Here is a 23,373-nt window from a genome sequence, read left to right as displayed (position 1 = left end):
TTTTACGATTGCAGACTTTCTTTGTACATTTGCGTAATAAGACTTCAATGCAATAATAACACAAGCCTAATATCAGTTAAACCTTGATACGTTCGTCAGGGAAATCTTAAAGTGCGCAGTAAATTGAATGTAGCTTATGAAGTACATGCGAATCTTATTGATTCCAATTCAAAGATCTACAAATTTCATCCCAAGATAAAACATGATCATATAATACATTTTCATCGGAATCAGAAGGATATTTAACTTGAATAATTGGGAAATTAAACACAAAAACAATCCTGATTAGTCCACATGTGTTTTAAAAGCAGCATCTGCTTAGGAGTTAAGTGTTGGAGTAGCTTTGACTATGTCTATAGATATAATTGTCTAAAATTGACGTAAATTGAATTATTTGAAATTCGAGAAGGAGGCTGCAACCATACTTCGCAAACAAACAAAAAACAATTTAATATTCTGTCTTTTACTATAGAAAAAACACAAGTTATGTAGAAATAGAGCATGGTCAAATAAAACTTCGACTAGTCAGCCTATTATTTTACCAATTATTAAGGATTTATGACGAAATAATTCCATAAATATGTTTGTAAGCATTTTCGGTTCATTTTTGTTTTAAGACTGAAATAAAATACATTTATTCATTTTTGTCTAGACAGTACTATTACCTTTTATTGCAACAAGTCCAATGATAGTTACAACTGTAGGCTATTCATTAAGGTTACATTGACATTTATCTGATTTTGGATTATTAAAGTCACGCATGCAGCAAACGCACTAAACCAAATGTAACATATTACAATAAATTAGACCAGATCCTTCGAACAGTTAAAATTCTAAATCAATAAAGGTAGAAAACCTGCTCATATGTTCATCCAACATTCTTAGTTTACACCAGAAAAACATTTTAAAGCTAGGTTGAGAATATATAATGAAAAAATTATAATAAAAATGAATTGAAGGCATTCAGTATAGACATGAATTTTACAAATTTTAAGTTTTACAAAATTTTGCTGAGAATGAATTAATGTAAGAATTATACCGGCCTTAAAATTAAATAATACAAATAAATGAAGCAAAACAAAAACAAAACCCATCATTGATATAGAAATTCATCGGTAAGTCAACATGTCAAATCTCACTATTGATTCAAGGATGGATATATTTTAAACGTTCAGCAGTGAATAATAGAACTCGATCAAAATGACGCACTAGCACTTCATGTTAGCTTACAAATCAAAGTCAAAGTAAAAGATTGAATTGATATAAAATTCAAAAATCCAGATTGCCATCAAACACAGAAAAAACAAAAACCGTTGTTTTTCCTGTTTGAATTGTTTTAAACTAGTCATTTTGGGGCCCTTTATAGCTTGCTATTCGGTGTAAGTCAAGGCTCCCTGTTGAAGGCCGTACTTTGACCTATAAGTGTTTACTTTTTACACATTGTGACTTGGATGGATAGTTGTCTCAATGTCACTCATACCACATCTTCTTATTTATATAAACAATTAGTATTGCAAACAAATTTAAATGCATGAATATTCACGAAAAAAAATGTTAAAATATCATAAAAGAAAACTAAATATTAATTATAACGAATCCTCGTTTATTGCCTCTATAAATTGTTTTTAAGACATAAAAATGATTTCTACATTCGTATTATCGAGGAGAAAAGTCCGTTGATTAGAATAATATAGGTCCGTTGTTTTGTTTCAATAAAAGAATCGCTTGAAAATCAATAAGACATATATATTTGTACATTTGTACGATTAATTTCAATAAAACACATACATTTAAATAAAAATTTAACGTTACTACCACAGTACACTATTTCAAAATTCGAGCATGAAAGATTACTTAATAAAGGCATCATTCTTCATCGTGGATTTCCTTAGAAAAATGTTAACAAAAGCGTAATCCTATATATATGAAAATAAGGGGATGTGATATGATTGCCAATGAGACAAATATCCACCAAAGTTCAAATGAAGTGGATTTAAGCAATTATAGGCAATCGTACGGCTTTCAACAATGAGAAAAACTCATACAGTATAGTCGGCTATAAAAGGCCCCGACATATAAAAAAACAAAAATGACAGACTTTAAAAAAATTTCTTTGAAAATACCATGGTACTTGTTTAAGAGTAAGATTTCAACTGAAGTGATTCAACTTTCAGGAAGTGTTTTTCGAACATATTTGTGCATTAGTTAAAATATGGTAAGTTGATAAGTAACCTTACTAAAAGTCAGTCCGTAGATTGGATCATTGAAATTAAAAGCTTTGAAGTAACAAAAATGTAACGTTTCTTGTACAACTAGTTGTTAAATCTATGTAGACGTTAAGGAGATATTGTTCACTATATGATCTAGTATACAAAGACTAACTGTTTTAAAGAATACTTCAAATTTCGTTTTTTATTGAAAAAATTGGTATGAGTTTTGTGACATGTGTTTACTTATTGACATGAACGTCATAAGCAAAGGAACAGTGGGGTGTCCATTGTATCGAACCACCTCTAACTATAAAGAAAACCATATATATCTCAAATAATTACACGAAAAGGGCTTGTGTTCCCGATGTTTAAGCTTATCGTACACATCACCTACTCGCAGTGCTATTCATAAAAGAAAATGGTTTATGATCATACGAAACTGAATATTCTCTACTTTGAACTAAACTGTCAAACCGAATGATTTATCTAAACCACCATTACTCAACAAAGATCAGTAAACTGAAAACATGAAATATGATTAAGAGGAGTGCTAATGTAATAAACCCGAGACGTTCAATGATAAAAACAAAGTTACTTTTTAACATCTATTTATACAAGAAATTTATTGGCATAATTACCTGATTTATTCAACCCTTGTGAATTTTTTTTTCAAATTCGGGTATTTCTGATTCATATTTGCAATAGAGTTTTGCCTGAGAACATTTACCGTTTGGTCATATTATGACTAAAATATACCGTACTTAATTTTTTGTGGAAGTATATGAATCGATCTTTCCTATTAGCCATGTTTTGGTAATGTATCGAAATGATTGTCTAGACTATATGGCTTCAAATATGTAAATGTCATTCCATTTTCGATAATAAAAGGTTTCCATTAGGAAAATAAGTATATCAATTGACAACTGATTGTAGAACCACAACCTCCAACATGAAATAAGATGTAAAATATCTATTATATATGCAGATGAGCATACATCCTATCTTTAACGTAAATGACTACCCAAGACTCGCAGTAATTAGTTCGATTGTTAGGTCGCACAATATCATTATTTCTCATCGTATCACCAATAAGTAATTTTGGGACGGTTTAAATAACTCATTCGTTGCTGACGAACGAACTACCGAACGAAATCATTGCTGACTGGTTATAATAATTAAGGCCACAATAGATTACTGATGTTAAGAGGAAACATATCAAGGAAACAACCAAAAACAGAGGAATCGCATTAATCCAAAAGGAGAGAGCCCGGATGAGTCAAAAGGAGAGAGACCGGATGAGTCAAAAGGAGAGAGCCCGGATGAGTCAATAGGAGAGAGACCGGATGAGTCAAAAGGAGAGAGACCGGATGAGTCAAAAGGAGAGAGCCCGGATGAGTCAAAAGAATTTCTGTTATCAATGCATCACCCGCCATAATAATCCGTACTCAGTCAAAATGGTAAAACTGGGAATAGGAAATAATCTTTAGAATTACAGATCAAACAGCTGTTTTGGTATATAAAGATTATATATAGTCTTATTTGGTTTTAACCTATTGATTTTCATGAATAAATCGTGTGCTCTCAGCAGGGAAAATGATTGTCGATCCACCAGTGGTACCTATTGTACGTGTGCCTCATAATCTGTACATCAGTGAGGCGAAAGATACCAAAGGGACATTCAAACACATAAGTCGAACGTCATGGCAAAAAAGAAAAAGACCAAAAGACAAACAACAACATACAAAACACAACATAGAAAACTAACGACTGACCAACACGAACCCCACAAAACCCGGGGGTGATCTTAGGTGCTCTGCCAGGGTAAGTGATAAGTGATGAATGAGGAAAGTAGAACGTAAACAACCAAAATCCAAGCGAAAGACTTCTACCTGTATGAAAGTCTATCTCTTTTTCCTACATATGTAGCTTAGAATATGGTTTATTATGAAGTAAGAAAAATCTTAAATGTTAGGATCAGTATGAAATATAAACTAGGTTATTACATTGATATTGAGTTGAATAGAATGAAAGAATGAAACACTAATAATGACTTTGTTAACTTTTTAGATAAGGGGAGTTTATTGTTGATGTGGTTTTGCTATTTTTATCGTTGGGTTGCTGTCTCGTGTAGACTAATACGCATCATCTGATTTTATATAAATCAATGTTAAAGCCACAACTGAATAAAACATAGCATTGAGTTTTGAAGATTCGAATTTCAAAAGAAATATCAACGATACCTGCACAATGTCATACGCTCGCGATCACAGATCGTTTGGATCGTTACAATATTAGCTAGGTATATTTTATCTTTGTCATAGATCACATATGTATACAATGGTCCATTCTCATGTTCCTGGCTTTGACATATAAGCTTGTTACTGGATAACACTTTGAAATCTTATGACGGGTTGTTCAAATTACCATGAGATGAACACCCTATCGATAAAATTAGACAACAGATTTAGACTCAGTTTCAACATGTGTTCATTCCATGTTGTTTGTTTGTTTATACTCAAACCAATTAATTATTTATTCAATACCGGTATGTTTGATCTTTATATATATCTATAAACTGTATCATAAAACAATTAACTAGACGTACATTTTTGTCTGAATCAATATCTAAAACATTTATATCGGAATAGGAAAATTTTGATTAAATCTTTTCTTCAAAATAAGATAAAACATTAACCCACTTTTGTTCTAATGTTTTACTTGGGGTCTATAAATTTTTACCCAGTCCAATATCAGATCATGAGTAAGCACTTATTTGATTGAGTAAAACACAATAACTAACAGTTACCAAAATTATTAATATTGACTGCCTTGAAGATATCTGCATACAACTTAATTTACAATCTTTCAAATAAGATTAAAACGATTGTAGAATAAGTGCCTATAAGACACTCATATGTCTAGTTATTAAAATCAATGAAATTATGATATCATACAAATATGTTCTGCTGCAGATCTATTCTTTTGATCAGTTTAATCAATTTAAATTTTTTTCAACATATTACGAAAGATAAAAACATCATAAACCCCTTTGGTATCTCTTTTTTCTCTGTAAATGTGTCCTTTTTCGCATCAATATATTTAGTCTTTAACAAAGGTTGCAATTCCAAACACACTTCGTGAAATGAGGTAATACAAAGTTGAGTACATTCTTGGTGATTGACTGAAATGCTTATTTCGGGCACCTAGATTTATATGATAGATATAAAGGTAATTATGTGGATACACATTCAAATATGATCTTAGATCAAGTACAAAATGAGATAAAAGATTCAAAGAGGGCAATCAAAAATTATAAGTTAAATAGAAACATACAACGTAATTGACAAATCGAAAAATTACGAAAAGACGAAACAACAGTCCACAAAACACTATACAGAAAACAAAAAAATCGAGCAACACCAAACCAACGCCAAACCCGATGATGAACTCGGATGTTTGACTAGTGTCACTCTTTGCATGAACAGAAAACAGTCAGAATCACATCATCTTAGGATAAAGTAAAACCATTTGCTCGACACGTAAACATGAACAGCTATGTAAAAATACGGAAATGTGGTATGATTGCCAATGAGACAAATATCCACATAAGTTCAAATAAGGTGAATGTAAACAATTATAGGCTTTCGTACGGCCTTCAACAATGAGAAAAACCCATACCGTATAGTCGGCTTTAAAAGGCCCCGACATGAAAAATATGAAACAATCCAATTGAGAAAACTAAAGGCCTAATTTATAACAAAACAATTTTCGAAAAACAAAAATGACAGACATGAATCGAACCAACGACAAGTACTGCTCAACAGGCTCCTGACTTGGGACAGGTACATAACGAATGTGGTGGGGTTAAACATGTGTGTGAGTGCTCAACCCTCCCCTAACCTGGGACAGTGGTGTTACAGCACAACATAAGAACACAATATAAAAATCAGTTCCGTCATGCTATCTATCTCTAGGGGTACTAAAGTGTCACAAACACTACATAACAGATAACAACATCAGAATACACAAAAGTGAATATTTATGGAATAAAACGGAGTCAACAGGGAATATAATCTGTATGTCTACTCAATAGCATAACCTATCACGTAGCTATATGATTAGACCCCCTAAAATGTAGAGATTATATTGTTAAAATTTAATGCATCGTTTGTACTGAAAGTCGAACGTACTTTTATAATTTGTCATGTCATTTGAAAGAAAAGTTATAATTTATTTTTGCGCCACTCTTTACTAACAGGGAATTTTGCATTTTCTTCTTTTAATCATTATGGTAGAGTTTTGAAGACAATATCACAACAGTAGTATGATATAAAATACATATCAAAACTGATTTTTTGTATAATTTAATATTTTGAGGCGTAAAGATACGGAAACATATTAAAAACTTTGTATGACTATTTGGTTTAAAATTGCAATGAAAGAGCCATAAATAGTTTTCCACTGTTATATTGTATAATAATTTAATTTTGGATGTTACACGTCTTCTGTTTGGCTGACAGTTTTTTGTCTATCAGCTCATAGATATAATTTTGTCATGTGAACGTGACGTCATCAACGTTTTTTTATGATTTACTCCTTATAAGTGGAATTTAGAATTAAATGATAAGGAAAGACTGTAATATTGTTTCTCTCTATTCGAAATAACCACACAAATGTGGAGCACACTTTTAAATAACCTGCTACGCGGTTTATTCAGTGTGCACCACATTTTTGATGTTATTTCTTCATAGACAGAAAAAATATTACAGTCATTCCTTAAATAAATAATTGCTTTTCATTTAGACATGATGTCGACTGACTTTGTTAGATTTGTGTTTTTGAGTGTTTACTTAAAAGGAAACAAAAAAAAAAGATAAACAATACTGCTTAATGTTATATATTTGCAGAAAATATTAAAAATTAATTCCCCTCGGTAAAGATAACTCAGGTGTTTTGAAAGGGAGATCTATTCCGACTAAAAAAAATACATTACGAAACGTTTATAGAATTCTATACAGTAAAGAGAAACGGAAATGATGACAAGATGGTAACTACGTTTCATTGAATGATACGAATTTATCGTTATCTGTTATACAGATTTTTTTGTTATTGTCAACCAAGTCATAACAGTGATCATTACTTTATAAATTTCATGCGTACGAAGCGCTTATTACTGTTACAATATAAATTCATCAAAAATTACAACACGATATTGAGGTTTTTAATATTTGCGGTTTTTCTGTAATTAATTCTTGACATAAGGTATTAAATATATAGAGTGAATTTGTATTATCAGCTGGTAATATGTAGAATCCCTGATTTTCTTCGGGGATTTTGCATAATCACTAAACTCATTTTTGTTAGTGATAATAAATAATCCCTGAAAAGGACCAGTGATTTTACATAATCCCTGAAATTTTTAAGAATTATTAAAAATTTCTTGAAACGATTTCAAGGATTATCATTAATACAAATATCCTTAAGCTTTGTTTGCTAAAAATAAATCAAATGTAAACAAATACATCCTCGGTATTTCTTACCCCTTTATGGTTTAAGAGGTCAGTTGTCATTCCCTGTCCATTTTTCAAATCTTCAGTAAACAGTTTTTCTAGTAATATTCTATTTAAGTGTATTGGACCTTATTAACTCATAAACTAAACAATATTTAAAATTGAATCAATAATACCAACATTCTTAATGATACTGATAACTGTACACGTATGCCATGAACTGTATTGATTGTCAAAAACATTGTCAAATGCATGCTGATGTTCTGAAGATAAGTCAGGTGTTTTGAAAGGGAGATCTATTCCGACTCCAAAAATACATGTCAAATGCATGCTCATGTTCTGAAGATATTTCAGGTGTTTTGAAATGGAGATCTATTCCGACTCCAAAAATACATGTCAAATGCATGCTCATGTTCTGAAGATAATTCAGGTGTTTTGAAAGGGAGATCTATTCCGACTCCAAAAATACATGTCAAATGCATGCTCATGTTCTGAAGATAAATGCAAAGATCGTGTGACGCATACTTGACAGAACACAATTTTTGAAGAGGCCAACGTTGGCTGTAATGTTTTGATACAGATTCCACATTTTGATCGTGGAAAAGGAGACCCAAACTATGATGGCCATCGTTTATGAAAGGGTGGAAAAGGATAATGCCTGGCTACGAAACATGGTATTTTGCTCAGATCCTATACAAGGAATCAATTTGAGGTATCTGATTTACTTTTTTGCACCTTCAGATGTTCATAATGAACACTTTATTTCTCTTCAACGTGCAGTAAAATCAGATTCAATATGTGAAGGACAAGGTTTTTAAAAGTTATTTTTTGTTTAAAAAAAGCTATAAGCAGAGCAAATGTTCAATAGCAGATGTCATCAAAATTAACAATGCAGTTTGTTAAATAAATAATTTGTATTAGAATATTGTGCTTAAGACTTTAATATTTATGTTTCTAAAGATGTTTAAAATAAATTATGTAATTTTTTTCTTCATTATCAAGCACTAAAGTTACCAGTGATTATACATAATCCTTGAAAATTTCAGTGATTATACATAATCCCTAATTATACGAATTTTCTGTAACATAATTATACAGTTTGAAAACATAGTAGAAAACACTATACTTTTTTAGTTCCAGGTCAAAAATGCTCATGTTCTGGTTCATTGTGCATTTGGGCAGTTTACCCTTTTAGGTATTCATAACATCTCATTTTATATAATAAATATATTAAAATTGTACCAAAACTCACTACAGATTTACAAAGCATTCACATAACACGGTTAGAAGATGGTATGTAGCTCATTAATCATTAGTTTCTCCAGATCTAACATTGTAAAGTCATAGCAAGGACATTTCTTACTTGTTTGTCTGACGAGGTATTACGTTTTCAACGTTTTATTTTCATCTAATCGAGCCTTAATACCAACATTTAACAAGATAATAAAAGATGTATACATTGAAATAACTTTTCCAAAATTTCCGTTGTTACTTGATCAAGTAGATATTCATCCTTCTTAAGGAAATAAAGCAAAACTAAAAGAATGATCTGTTTGTTCATCGGATATTCTATATTTACCGATTTTATTGCATAATACGGTTCTGTTTAATCCAATGGATTCAAGTGGTTTCAAGTATACCAAGGAAGAAAAAGGGGGTGTTTTTATTGTCACATGAACCTATTATGTCGGTTTGGGTTATTCACCCGATTCTGTCAATATAACGGAACTATAAACAACTGTCATACATGTGGGAGGGTAAGCTATAGCTACAAAACCAGGCTTTGATCCACCATCTTTTCAAAAAATGCATGTACCAAGTCAGAAATATGAAAGTTGTTTTCCATTCGTTTCGTTAGTCTAACGTTTGATTTTGTCAGTTTTTATGGACTTCCCTTTTTTTAAATTTACCTTGGAGTTTGGTATTTTTGTTATTCTTTTTTCATGATAATAATGTGTATGAATCATTGAACACCTTAAGTTATAACCAATCAGTCAAACATTCAATCAATCAATGCTGAAATTATTACATGTAGTGTTTTCCAACTAAAATAAAAGAGTTAAACTTTTTGAGGCAGTACAATATGTAAAGAGTTTTAAAACAAATTGAACGAGAAAACAAACATACAAACTCAAATAAAATTCGAAAATACAAATGTCATGCGTATTGGTATCATGTGTGAACAATTTATTTTCTAATTTATAATTTAATTCTTGATGTAACACGTCTTCTGATTGGCTGAAAGTTTGATGTTTATCAGCTCATAGACATAATTTTGTCATGTGACCGTGACGTCATCAACGTTTTTTTCGTGATTTTATCCTTAAAAATGGAATTTAAAAAAATGAATTATAAGGAATGACTGTAATATTTTTTCTGTCTATTCGCGGGTTATTCAGTGTGCACCATATTTTTTATCTTATTTCTTCATAGACAGAAAAAATATTACAGTCATTCCTTAAATAAAAAAAAAATATATGCTTTTTCCTAAATGTTCTATCTTCTGATAAGACAAACTCTGTTTAGCATGTAGAAGAGAGGCAAAAGATAGGTATTCAAATTCATAAGTCGAAAACGAACTGACAATGTCATGGCAAATAACGAAAACGACTATAAGACAGATAACTGTAAACAAAACACAACATAGAAAACTAAAGACGCAGCAATACAAAGCATGTAAAGACCATTTTGCAGTCTTGAACATAAAACTAATAGACTCTCAATCTTCCTCAATACCATAACTTCGTTCTCTATCATATTCAATTAAAGCATTGCATCTAAATCACGTAATGTAATATAACTTCTATATAAAGATGACAGGTTATTTGCTGCACTGAAACTTTAAAACATTGATTTTTACTAAGATATCAACTTAGCATTGCTTAAAAAGCGAATTTGCAAACTGAATGCATTTTTAAACCAAGCTTTAAGAATTGAGTCTTACTTTAAAACGCATTCCAGTTTAAAAAACTGGCGTTTTATATTGTTGTTCATACTGGGTATGGAACAAGTTTATAAAACGTTTCCCTACAGGTTTGCTAGGTGTTTTTTGTTTATTTGCCTTGTGTGCGGTTTTCATTGATAAAAATGGAACTCGAGCGTACATAGTTTATGCATTATAGTTAATTGGTATTGATAGATATTCGTAGAAGTCAATGGTCAAGGCAATTCATGTGCTCCAAAACTAGCTTATTCTGATCACATGATGTGCATTTATCCTTCGCTAAAAAGGAAGCATGTCATTGATTGGCTTTAGTCATTTTGTTATGTTTTCCTTTAATCCACTGTTATGGTGTTGATGGTAAATCTTTGAAGTCTATGTTTAATTTCTTATTTGTCGTTTCTAGTCTTGGGATGATTAAGAGGTTGGGTATTGTTTGTATATCCACATATCAATGATGGTCAGGATAAGGGGGCTCTTCAATCATTTTTTTTTTGTATACCTTTTTTATATCCTATACCTTTTTTGACAATTATTATCTATCATGTTATAGCACCCCATTATTATCTATTCTTCCTTTTTTTTCACTATTCATTTATTGTTCCATTAATCTCATTCCGTAATCCCCACCCAGATGCTGTTCAATTGCTGACCTCTAATATCAAGATATCTTTTGACTTTTTATGTCGGATGGTTACAGTCTCATCGACGTTGAAACAAACCAGAACATTTATATTTTTCACAATTCAAAATTTTATCAAATTTTCCGTTAACAATTATTTACGGTTGTTGAAACCACGCGTATTTTCTGTGTACTATGATTGATTGCTGTTTCAATTAACTATATTGCTGTATTATATGTTCCAATAAAAATGGTTAATTATTCCTTGAAAACACGTAATATGAGATATCAACGTTCAATAGTACTCGTGATATAAAGTTGAGCCGATCCTTGTCAGCAGGATCTAGCAATAAAGTGCATTTCTTTCGTTTTTGGTTCACAAGCACTTATAAAATCCACAGAATCCACAATCTTTGTATACTGATTTGTAGTACAAAAATGACAGATATGTTACCACGTATTGACACAGTGATCACGTGAGCATCATTTAGCACTTTCCAAACGTTTTCTTAAGAATGACGAGATTGACGTTGATTACAAGCATCGTGTAGTGAAAACTATAAGATTGTAGTCTGCTAATCAGTTTGGTGATTGGAAACAGATTTTGTAATCTATTAGGCTTTTATTCGACAGTACAAAAGGGTTCAATTAAAAGTACTGGTCATAGATGTAATCATTTTACATTTGTGCACAACATATGACCACCGAATTTGATGTGACATATTTTCGAGAAAGTTTTGAATATTTTTTCCAGTATAAATGGGGGTGGGGTGGGGGAGTGAGTAGAGGCCAAATATATTAATTGGACATTCAAATTCATAAGTCGAAAACAAACTGACGAATCCATGGCAAAAAACGAAACGCCCAAAAGATAAACAGCATTACACAAAACACAATATAGAAGTCTGGGCAACACGAACTCCAACATAAAAACGGAATGCTCAACATAAGGCTTCATTTGGTCAGAAGTGGTAGTAATACAATTAAACAGTGCCAATTTTCATGTACAAAATTTAAATTTCAACCAGTAGCGTCCATTCAGCGATGTTCGAGGTCAAAATGTTTTGAAATCCAAAACGTTATACAAAACCAAATACTGATATAACCGAAATGGACCAAGGATATAGCCAAACTCGGACATTGAATCTGTAGCCATACATATCTGCATTAATAAGCAAAATGATCAAACGTAGGTATTTAGGGCATTCATACTAGTGAAGTACAGATTTCTGGTGAAAAGAACATATTATGTAAATAAGTAAATGCTGTCATGAGTTATTAATAGTATGTAACTTATATATTTTTATATTCAAGATGTACATTGTAGAACCGAAAACAACACTGATATTACATGGACCACGATTGCTGTTACTGTAATTCATTTTTATCATGATAATGTGGTGGTTAATATGAATAATGGATTTTGAGAATACGTTAATGAGACAGCAACCCAGCAAAACAATACACCAAAAGACAGCATGAGAACAGCATACCATTTTTAAAAATATTGCCAATAAACTCATCATAGATATCAGGATTGATATTTTGTACGTCAGACGCTCGTTTGTCTACAAAAGACTCATCAATGACGCTCGAATCCAAAAAAGTTAAAAAGGCCAAATAAAGTTCGAAGTTGAAGAGCATTGAGGACCCAAAATCCCTAAAGTGTTTTCCAAATACAGCTAAGGTAATCTTTTCCTGGGGCAGAAAATCCTTAGTATTTCGAAAAATTCAAAGTTTTGTGAACAGTTAATTCAAAACGTGAAACAAAAATGACCATATCAATTATAATTCATGTCAATACAGATGTGCTGACTGTTAGGCTGTCTTTATCAATATATATGCTGAAGTCTAGACAAGTCGTCTATTAATGTTACAAAAAAGACTGCTAAAAATCTGATATCGTTTAACATGTGTAACACAAAGTACACTGTCAGCAGAATAATTAAACATTTGAAAAACGTACAAATTAAAATCAATGCAGAAAAATCACTCGAAGTATTATATCATAATATTAACAAAAAATGGTGAAAGTTACTGAAAATTAAGTTAAAGTACGTAATCTGTTGATATAGAAACCATGTCTCTTTACACTACGATACCGGCGCTGTACATTAAAGTACGTTATTTCGGAAACGTAAAGAACAGTGATGGGAAACAAGATCTGTGCAAATATTACTACAGAATGTAAAACAGAAAAGAAAGGTGAATTAATAGTGTATCTTAAAAAAAACAGAACACAGTTATTCCACAATACTAAATATATCCTTTACCGAAGTATTATCACCTTTATTACAAAAAAAAACCGGATTCATTTGATTTTTAAACAAATAATTCACAATTGAATAAACAATTATACGGTTCCGAGTAACTTATATGTCAAAAGTGTAAATTTACTCAAGAACTAGACTGATAAGTAAAACAACATAAACAATATATTTGGTTCAATAAATCGCACTTTAAAAATTGAAAAATCAAAATACAAAATTGAAATCATTATACATTAAAGACGTTCATGTTTGTATGGATAATAATATTTTGAAAATTACAGAGGCGACTTGTGTTAAATTATGTTATTCTTCTATGATAAAATTATGACTCTTTAGCAGAATGTGTGGACAAACTCCAAGATTTATAGGCTAACATTATTGTACTTGTAACAGTGCTTAGTGTTAATGTTTTAGCTAAAACAAATGCAAACATTGTATTGTGACATAAACATGATAAATAGAGTAAAGTGAATAATCTTTATCTGTCAAAATTCTATTGAGAATCAAATTTATCACGCATTTAGACATGTAAATCATATATCCACAGTTAAATGTTAGCCGGTCAATGAGTTACAAAAAGAACACTTACTCGATTGATTGTTGGATGCTTAACGTCCAGTGGCAAATAGTTCATGCATGTTCAGGACGATACACTTACTCAAAAAAGTAATGATAATTCATGAGTTATTCTGATCGATTTAGTATAAATAAACGCGTTATGAGCAATGAATTATACTGCAAGTACATTCATCAATATTGTCTCGCAAACATTTAACAGCGACTGAAACTTGTGTCAGAAAGGCATCACAAAGACAAGTGATACAAGATAAAAATGAGGGTCTGGAATATTAGGGGTCTTCACTTCCATATTATTTACAATTTAAGACCCAATTATTCTTCGTTCTTAACACTTAAAGGTGAATATTTTCTTTTCATTACATTTAAGGACCCAATTATTCTCTATTCTTTATTTGTTTGGAGATTATTCTTTGTTCTTTTAACACCGTCTAGAACCCCAACAATTCTCATATAACAAACAAAAATGAAAAATGCGACAACTGTATAAGATAGATTATACATCGATACAAGTCGGCAAAACATGAAACGTCAATTAAGAATATATTTGTATAAGAAAATAAAGTTTAACTCGCATAATTGAACATATCATCTTAATGCACCTCAATCACTTAATTCTAGTCAAAGTTCTGCCATTTCACAGTTCCCAAAAAAAAAATAAATAAAAAAATGATAAGAATTTCAAGCATGTATCTCGGGAAAATTTGGGGAAGGTGAATGACACGGGGGTGCTCATTTCCCAAATTCCGCTTTTTTGTAATTTTTTCACATTTCTCACTTTGGTATGATCTTTCCTATCAGATCAAATAAAGCATCCTAGAAAAAGTTGATTAACTTGTATGTAAAATTGGCATCATTAATATAACTACTTCATCTTGCCTACTTCATTGGCAAATCAATACCGCTTTATGGCTTAATTTACAATGCACTATATGAGAGGACAGACAGATCTTAACAAGTGTACAAACAGACAGCCCGATAATTTTGTATAGAAATTGCTAACACTTTTGCCCGTTTCAGTTCCGAAAACAGAAACCAATACATGTATAATTGAAGCCTCCGAATAAAGATGTTATTTGCTGCTAAAAGTCAACATGTTTTTATTTATTAGCTAACCTACATGTACATGTGTTTATTCAATTTGTTGATAATCTCTTATTTTATCTCCTCACGATTTAGACTTTCGCAAAAAGGCCAAAAGCCAGTTTGGACTTAAAACTTATCAAAGATGACGCAATGTTGTCAATTCTGTAGTTAGTCAAAAGAAGTCGATATTGAGTCGTCTGGACAACCTTAAATTAAATCAGCATTTGAAACATGCTGCTTCTAATATTTTCTGTTCTTCTAGCCTTTACATTAATTCCAGTGCAGATTGTAACGGCATGCAACATATAACCTGTATACATTGACGTTCAGAATTATGTCTACATTATTGGATAATCAAAGTTAACATTTACAATGTTGGGCCGTCTTTATAGATTCTCAAGAACATCAATACTATTCTACAATTTGAACATCGGAAATGAATGAGATGACTCTACAAAGGGTGAATGTTAATTTCTGGTTTTCTCCACATCCAGTAACAAATACATTTCATGAACAAATTCACAATAAATTCTGTATAGGCTCTACAATGTGGCCATTTGTCTTAACATGAAGATGCATATGGCTGGTAAACTATAATACCACTGGAATTGAGGGTAATTATAATGATAAGGAAAGAAATTGTGCCGTATAACGGGTCATCTACGGAACCCTCAAAGAATTGTAGCTAGGGTTCTTTCACGTGTAGAGAGCGTTACTCTTCCCCTACCCGCGTCCCTAATCCGCGCAGCTAATGTGACATCATGTCTTCTTTTATAATTAAGTGTACTAACTGAATCATTATTGTTACAGTTTTATTTCTCTGTCTGGAACCTCAATATCAATTCCAACTGTTATGATAGATAATGAAATCAATATTAAAATTCCACAGGGATTTGGGAATTACAAGAAAAACTATCGTATTGTTAAAAATCTAGAAACGAATACTAACTTCAAGGTGATATTGCATGCCATTATACTATCACTCATATCAGTTCTTCAACATATAATTTTAATCAATATTTGAAAATTAGAAATAGACCGAAAGTATGTGTCAGTATTTTATGTTTAAAATCTTGAATGTAATGTTTCAATAACATGCCAACAGTTTTTTTTAAATGTAAAATAGCACTTAAAAAGGGAATTTAAAGACAAAAGCTCATCTATAAACACTACATATTTTCTTTAATTATTTATAAGTTTCAATCAATAAATGTTACATGTGTGTTATGTTGCTATATACATGCATCAGTGAGAATACTAAATGAAATATTTTAAAAGGAGTATGATGAAGCAATAGAATGATTTCATTGCGATGACGTATTGTTTTTGAGCAACTTTTACAATGATAATAACGGTTTCTTTTAAGGGATTTTCATTTGATACATGTACATGTATAATTTTTACTAATAATTATTTGTACTGAAACGTAAGTTTTTAACGATATACATCTATAATCAAACTTCACTATTAGAGTGAAAACAAAGGTCTTCTTTTACGTCATAGTTGGTACAAAACTATAATTCTTCTGTGCACAGGGAAATCCCCCTAAATATGATGAATACTTGCAGAGCTTGGATCATAATATTGAATAATAACACGAACAATAAAGTACAAAGCAACACGATAACTAATTGATGTTTATGTTTACACACTGAAACATGTATTACTATTTAGAGCCCAGGGAGACAACATAACTCACGTTATAGTATTCCTCTGAGAATGTAGTACAAACAAACCAATATAGCTAAGGCAAAATGAGGACACACGTCTGTAGAATTTAATCTTTTTTTTGTCTTCTCGTTAATACCACTTACAGACTAACGCTGCTTTATATTTTCTGATTAATCAAGTTATCCAAATTAATAAGAAATCTATAGAGGTTTCACCAATGTTTGTTATAGTAGAAAGGAAAAGCGAGTTAACAAACGAGTTCAAATTAAAATTATAAGCAAAGTAAGGATGAAAATAGATTTAAGTTACTAATCAGAAACAGCAATTCTTCATTGTTGTTGTTCGTACAGTGTTAATCGGTTGAAATAGTTGAAAAGGACTGCAAAAAATACGGTAGGTCCGCCAAATTGAGTTTACTGGTAGTCCTCATGTCCAACCAAAAGTTTCTGGTTGTTTTATTCTTCTTTTTATGCTGTCTTGTTTTAAGTATAGATCCGTGATTACAATGTATATTGATATTTAATATGGAACCATATAATTATTGAAATTGGCCTAGTCTTACATGTATGAAAATAACGGATAGTAAAATGTTTCCGAAAATATAGGACCACAATATTTTTACTGGTACCACCAGATTAGAAGGCAAGATTTCAAGAGCTATGTATGAGTTTAAAGTACATTCTGGGTTTTAATGCACAAATTTCATTTTTTTCTGACACAAACATAAAGATATTCATGAAAAAGTTTTTTAATTTCTATTTGAGAATCTTGATATGTATATCTAATCGTATGTACAAAAGTAAGCTACGTTAATTATTTAAGCGTAAGAGATTAATGAAACTATATATGTTAGTACAAAGGTGGTATAAAGCACTAATTCCAATTTCTAACAAATTTGTTAGCACACGATTTTGCATGTTGGTAAAATAAATTAAAGAGAACAGCTGTATCAACAGTGCTGCAGGTATTGTAGTGTCGAATTAAGATAACTGAAGGATAATTAACAGACACTACAAATGTAAATTAAGTACCCCAAGTTATCATTGTAGTGAAGAAATGCACTAGCGAATACAAAACTAAAATATTACTTACAAATTTACGACATCATCTGGAATGCCATCCGGTACCGCTGTCAGGTTTTTTCCTGAACAATCAACTCTTCTTGAATTACACAAACCGGAGCAATGACAAAATTTTGGACATTCATTTTCACAATTAGTACCAGCACTTGCACAATAAACTAACATCATTAATAATGTGACACATTTTAACTTTTCGTAATTTCTCTTTGCCATAATGATATGGTTCTGAAAGATGAATTATCTTCTTTCCCACAATGAATGACAAAATTTGATTGACACACTAGTATCATTTCTGCTATCAGAAAATTTCGATAAACGGGTGCATTTTCCCGGGTAAACTGTAAATACAGATTAAATTTACAATGAAGTGTCTTAGTTTATCAACCATATTTCTATAATTGGTGACTGTTTCAACAATGTTTATCCGTTAAAGATAATTTCGCCTTTTGATTGATAAGCGACCAATAGTCCTTCAGCTAGTTATGTTTAGGTGTAATCCTTACACAGTCTGTTGTTTAAGATCTATACATCACCACTTTAATCAACGAAGTGATCGATGTTTTATAATGACAGATTATCGATACTTTCTTTTCTTCGTTTATTTCCACAAATCTATTCTAAATACGTTTTCATTTATCTTCTATCGAATACACATCTTTAAATTGTATTGCTTAATTACTAATTACTAACAAATCGGTAATAGTCGAGTTACAATTATTCGACTATTTATTGTTAGACAAAGTTACTAAATGCATAACAGGACTTTAACGCAAATCTACCATCATGTTACAGTTTATACTAATGTAACGGATTGTTTATCAACAAAGACAGGCAATTTTATCTAGGAATATTAATTCAAAGCAACAATTCGATATTTTGAGAATACTGGCAGTTACCCGAGTCAATAATATACTGCCATCATTATTCTAGATTGTACATTGATTTTATATCTAAATGAAAATGGATAAAATGGTTGGGAAATAATAAAATACAAATTTTTAATCAATGAGGGCAGATGTTTTCATTAGGGTTTTCAGGTATTGTTTAATGGACCAGAAAAGAAAAAGAAAAAGAAAACATGTCGTGTCCGACGATATGGAGATATTATACAACGACAAATTGAGTCTAAACATGGACACGACATGATAGAATATAAAACATGATGTAGCAAGTTACATGAATCTTGACCATGTCTTATGGGTTTCATTTTATCATTTTTGTTACACCCATGACCGTAAGTTTCATCATTTAATTCTTTTCTTGCATATTTTTTTAAGGATGTTAATTTTGTCGGAAAGGCCTGGATTTTGTAAATCTGCTGTCGTTTAATATTGTAATACCTGCACTCTATAACTATTAGTTGCAAAACAGCTTTGTCGGTCATATTACCTTGGTTATCACTTAGATCCTCGGCAGCAAATATTTTATTTTTTAAAACCTTTTAATTATACATTCAATTATTTCAATTATAAAATTAATTGTATCGTCCTTTTCAAATACTTACAACATATACAATGACTATAGTCTTAATTGTCCTAAGGATGACCACAGTACATTCTACAAATATAAGGGGGAAAAACTACATTCTATAACTGTCCTCAATGTAGTTTATACATATATGTTGTAGGGTAATTTTCTATTCAACTATACAGTGTGTTAGTGTGTCCTGAAGTTAATTTCCTGTGCATGGATTAAGATATTTATTCAAAAAGCTGCAATAAACTTCAGTTTATTCACTTGCTAATCTTACTATGACACAGTATTATTGACATAAGTTAAGAAGGCAATAAAGAACCTATTAGTCTAAAACTATAGTTGATGTTAGGACAAATTTGTTTGTATGTAATTTATTTCCTGTTAAAATGTACCAGAGTCGACAGAAATGAAAGGTGCGACAAGAACATGTGTCATTTTGTATAAATAAAACTTCAAAGATTGTTCTGCGCATTTGATATAATAAATCGGTAATGTTCGTATGCTACTTAGTGACAGACAACATTTAAAGTTTTCTAGTCTTTCTTGAAAATCGAAAACAATTTTCGTGTAAAAATTGACCAACAAAAATAACGATATCAAAATTAGGCACATTGCATTTGCGCTTTTTCTTTAAAAATGCATCATTTCATTTGCGCCAAAAAAAAAAGGGAAAAATAAATATTTACATGAAAATGCAACATAAATGACGATTGAAATTTCTTTCATTATAAATTGTATCCTAAATACGAGGATCCTGTATGAAATTTCCCTAGTTATATATTCAAATTCAATACTGAAAGGTATAAAATTCACATTTTCAAGGTGACAAGATGGACATAATTAAGTCGAGACAAAGAGAGCAAATAAGGCCGTATTATTGTATGACAAAAATACAGATAATCCAGTGTATTGAAAATTAGAAACAAATCTTAAAGATGCAAAGAAGAATCTGTGGGATAAAGAGGGGTACGCTAACTGCCAGTACTCTCAGATCTGTACTTTTTTGTCTTTTTGTTGTCCCCCTGCCACGTCCGGTCTGTGTTTTTGTTAGATGTTTTTCTGCTTTGTATCGATCTGATTAGTTTAGCCATTTTCAACTGATTTTTCTAGTTTGTTGTACTGTTACACCACTGTCCCAGGTTGGGGAAAGTTGGTGCCTTCAAACATATTTAAACCCGCCACATTCTTTGTGTGCCTGTCACAAGTCAGGAGCCTGTAGTTCGGTGGTTGTCGTTCATGTCTGTCCTATTTGTTTTTCATAAATTGTTTTGTTTTAAATTAGGCCGTTATTTGCTCAATTGAATTGTTTCATATTTTCATGTCGGGGCCTTTTATAAACGACTATATAGCATGAGCTTTTTAATTGTTGAAGGCCGCACGGTTGCCTATAATTGCTTACACCCACTTCGTTTGAACCTTGGTGGAAAGTTTTCTGGTACATAAAAACAAGTATGATAGACACAAGGCACAAAGAGCCAATTAAATAATCATGTTCTTCTTTACACACGAAGTCTTGTCTAATATTACTAACGTTTGATTACCTGACCTTTTATTCAACTTTTCTACATATGTTTACTTACATAAACATAAAAATTAATTGCATCTGACCATGCGCGTGATGGCTTGATTAAACCAAAAATAGATTAGCACCAAATGAGCGGCCTTTGATAAGATCTAAGGTATCGCACAGAAACATTAGATGCATCGCGTACCAATAATAATAACACAAGACACCCGAGCACCTTTAGATTTCCAATAACGTAATAAATATACATGCATGGAATACTTAAATTACTACGTATTGTGGTTAACCACAGTGATAGTGGAGTACGGTATGTTATTTTCTAAATACCATATTTTTATACAGGAACATCGTGAGTAGTTGTATTATGTCATATCTCACGTTTTTCTAATGGTATTCTAAAATGAAGCGTAACTTTGTAGTATGTCATGATTGTATAATTTGTAAGAAATATGTTGCTATAATCATGCTAATGATATAATTGACTATTATAATAATAATGAAATATCTGCGTCATAGATAGCCACACATCCCCTCCTTCTTTCTTCGCTTATGAAATAACTGAAGGCTACTAACTTCCTGATTTTTTATTGTAATAAGTAATAATCAGCATTTTTGTTCGTCTTTATCCTTTGGTGTTTGGTTTGGCGACTTATTGTTTTGACTGACTTTCTTTTCATCTCGAGAAATGCTTTGTTAGTGCATTTTTAGATGTCACGTATTTTTTCAGTCAAAGTCGGGGAAAAAGTAAGATAGTCGAAGCGGTGGATTCGTTCGGGGTCGAAAATGAATACACTGGTTAATATTGGTAAGTAAATGTTCAATAGGGAACGTATTTTATTGTATTTTTAATGTAAAAATTTCTGTTTACGCAATGAAAAGCTTGAAAACCGTAGTCTTGATTTTTTGCCTGAATTGACGACCATTGAGGGAAATTTAAGAGGTGTTTGTTTTCATGATTCTATACTCCTTTTTAATGATTTCACTGAATGTTTTTTGTTGTCCATGGAAGCTCGATGGCTAAGCGGTCTAAATAGTTCATTTATTTTTAAAATTTAACATAAACTAAGAGTGGTGGAAGTGGCGTTAAACACAAACAGTCGATCAATACTGTGCTTGAGGTGTCACAATATATGCCATCAATTTGCTGTGAAAACAATACCCAAGCGAGTGCCCTTTAAAATGTCAACTAAAAGGACCCAATGATTTGCACACCTGCATTTGTATGACTAAGTGTAAGAAAATATACATAAAACATTAAGACATGAATACAAGAACAGTCCCAAAGCAGGAAATTAGAGCTGTTATACGTTAACGTTCCTTGAAAAATGTATGACATATGTCAGTAGTTTGACAATCAATTTCTGTGGTTCCTTAAATTCAAGTGAATAATATTGTTTTTTAAAATGTAGGCATACTTAGCATGACTTTGCAGTATTGTACTGTTTTGATTCGAGTCTCGTATAGATGAAACGGGTATCATGAGTTCTCAAGTAAAGAGTCAAAATGACGTGGATGTAAGAAACTTAAGGTCATCGTACGACCTTTAACAATAATCGAAACAAATAATGTACACTCAGTTATAAGAGATATGACACAGTGGCGGATCCAGGTGGGGGGGGGGGTCCAGAGGTTGGAACCCCCTTTTTTTTGACGACCAATGATTTTGAATGGGGACATATTCTTGAAACCCCCCTTTATCCTGGGTTGGAACCCCCTTTTAAAAATGGCTGGATCCGCCTGCTCATGTGACAAAACGTGAAACAATTCAAACGAGTATAGACCTTACCTCTTTGATTGTTGTTTTTACTTTTTTCTTTGGTCTTGTGTTCATGTTAATAATTTTCATGTATTTTATAAAATAATAGGTTGGAAAAAATAGCAAGAGACAACCAAAAAGTCCAATAAAGGGATCACTATGTCCAAAAAGAAAAATGACGAAAAGACAAACAAAACACTACACAACACACTTAAGATTAAGCAACACGAACCCCATAAAAAAACCAGGGATAAACTCAGGTGTTCCAGAATGGTAATCAGCTTCTTTCATTATTGGTACCCGGCGTGTTACTCATTGCAAGTAGACATTCAATAATAAGTCACATTTGGTTATGTCGCAATCGAGAAAAGAGGATATGAATGTGGCTACGACGAGCGAATACCTAATTTATCATTTGCATGAGATACCGGTAGTGACATTAGGCTTTCAAAAATTCATTTTCAACTTCCCATTTCTCCCTTCGAGGTCGACATTCATATTTCTCAGTTCCAACTTGACATTGTTGGTTCCAACTTGACATTGTTAGTTCCAACTTGACATTGTTAGTTCCAACTTGACATAGTTAGTTGTTCCAACTTGACATTGTTAGTTCCAACTTGACATTGTTAGTTCCAACTTGACATTTTT

At 31.6% G+C, this 23,373-nt stretch overlaps 1 protein-coding gene across 1 annotated transcript in view; it reads right to left on the bottom strand.

Moving 5' to 3' along the window:
• Positions 1-18,555, bottom strand: part of LOC127705114 (leucine-rich repeat-containing G-protein coupled receptor 5-like) — a 77,803-nt gene extending 59,248 nt beyond the window's left edge. Inside the window, exon 1 of the mRNA XM_052209373.1 lies at positions 17,979-18,555. Coding sequence (XP_052065333.1) covers positions 17,979-18,181 — 203 coding nt within the window. The 5' untranslated portion in view covers positions 18,182-18,555. The remainder of the gene's footprint in view (positions 1-17,978) is intronic.
• Between the last annotated feature and the right edge of the window lie 4,818 nt (positions 18,556-23,373).

The sequence above is a fragment of the Mytilus californianus genome, unplaced genomic scaffold (genome assembly GCF_021869535.1).
Source record: "Mytilus californianus isolate M0D057914Y unplaced genomic scaffold, xbMytCali1.0.p SCAF_6, whole genome shotgun sequence".
Classification (NCBI taxonomy): domain Eukaryota; kingdom Metazoa; phylum Mollusca; class Bivalvia; order Mytilida; family Mytilidae; genus Mytilus; species Mytilus californianus.
This window is presented reverse-complemented; position numbering and strand designations above follow the sequence as displayed.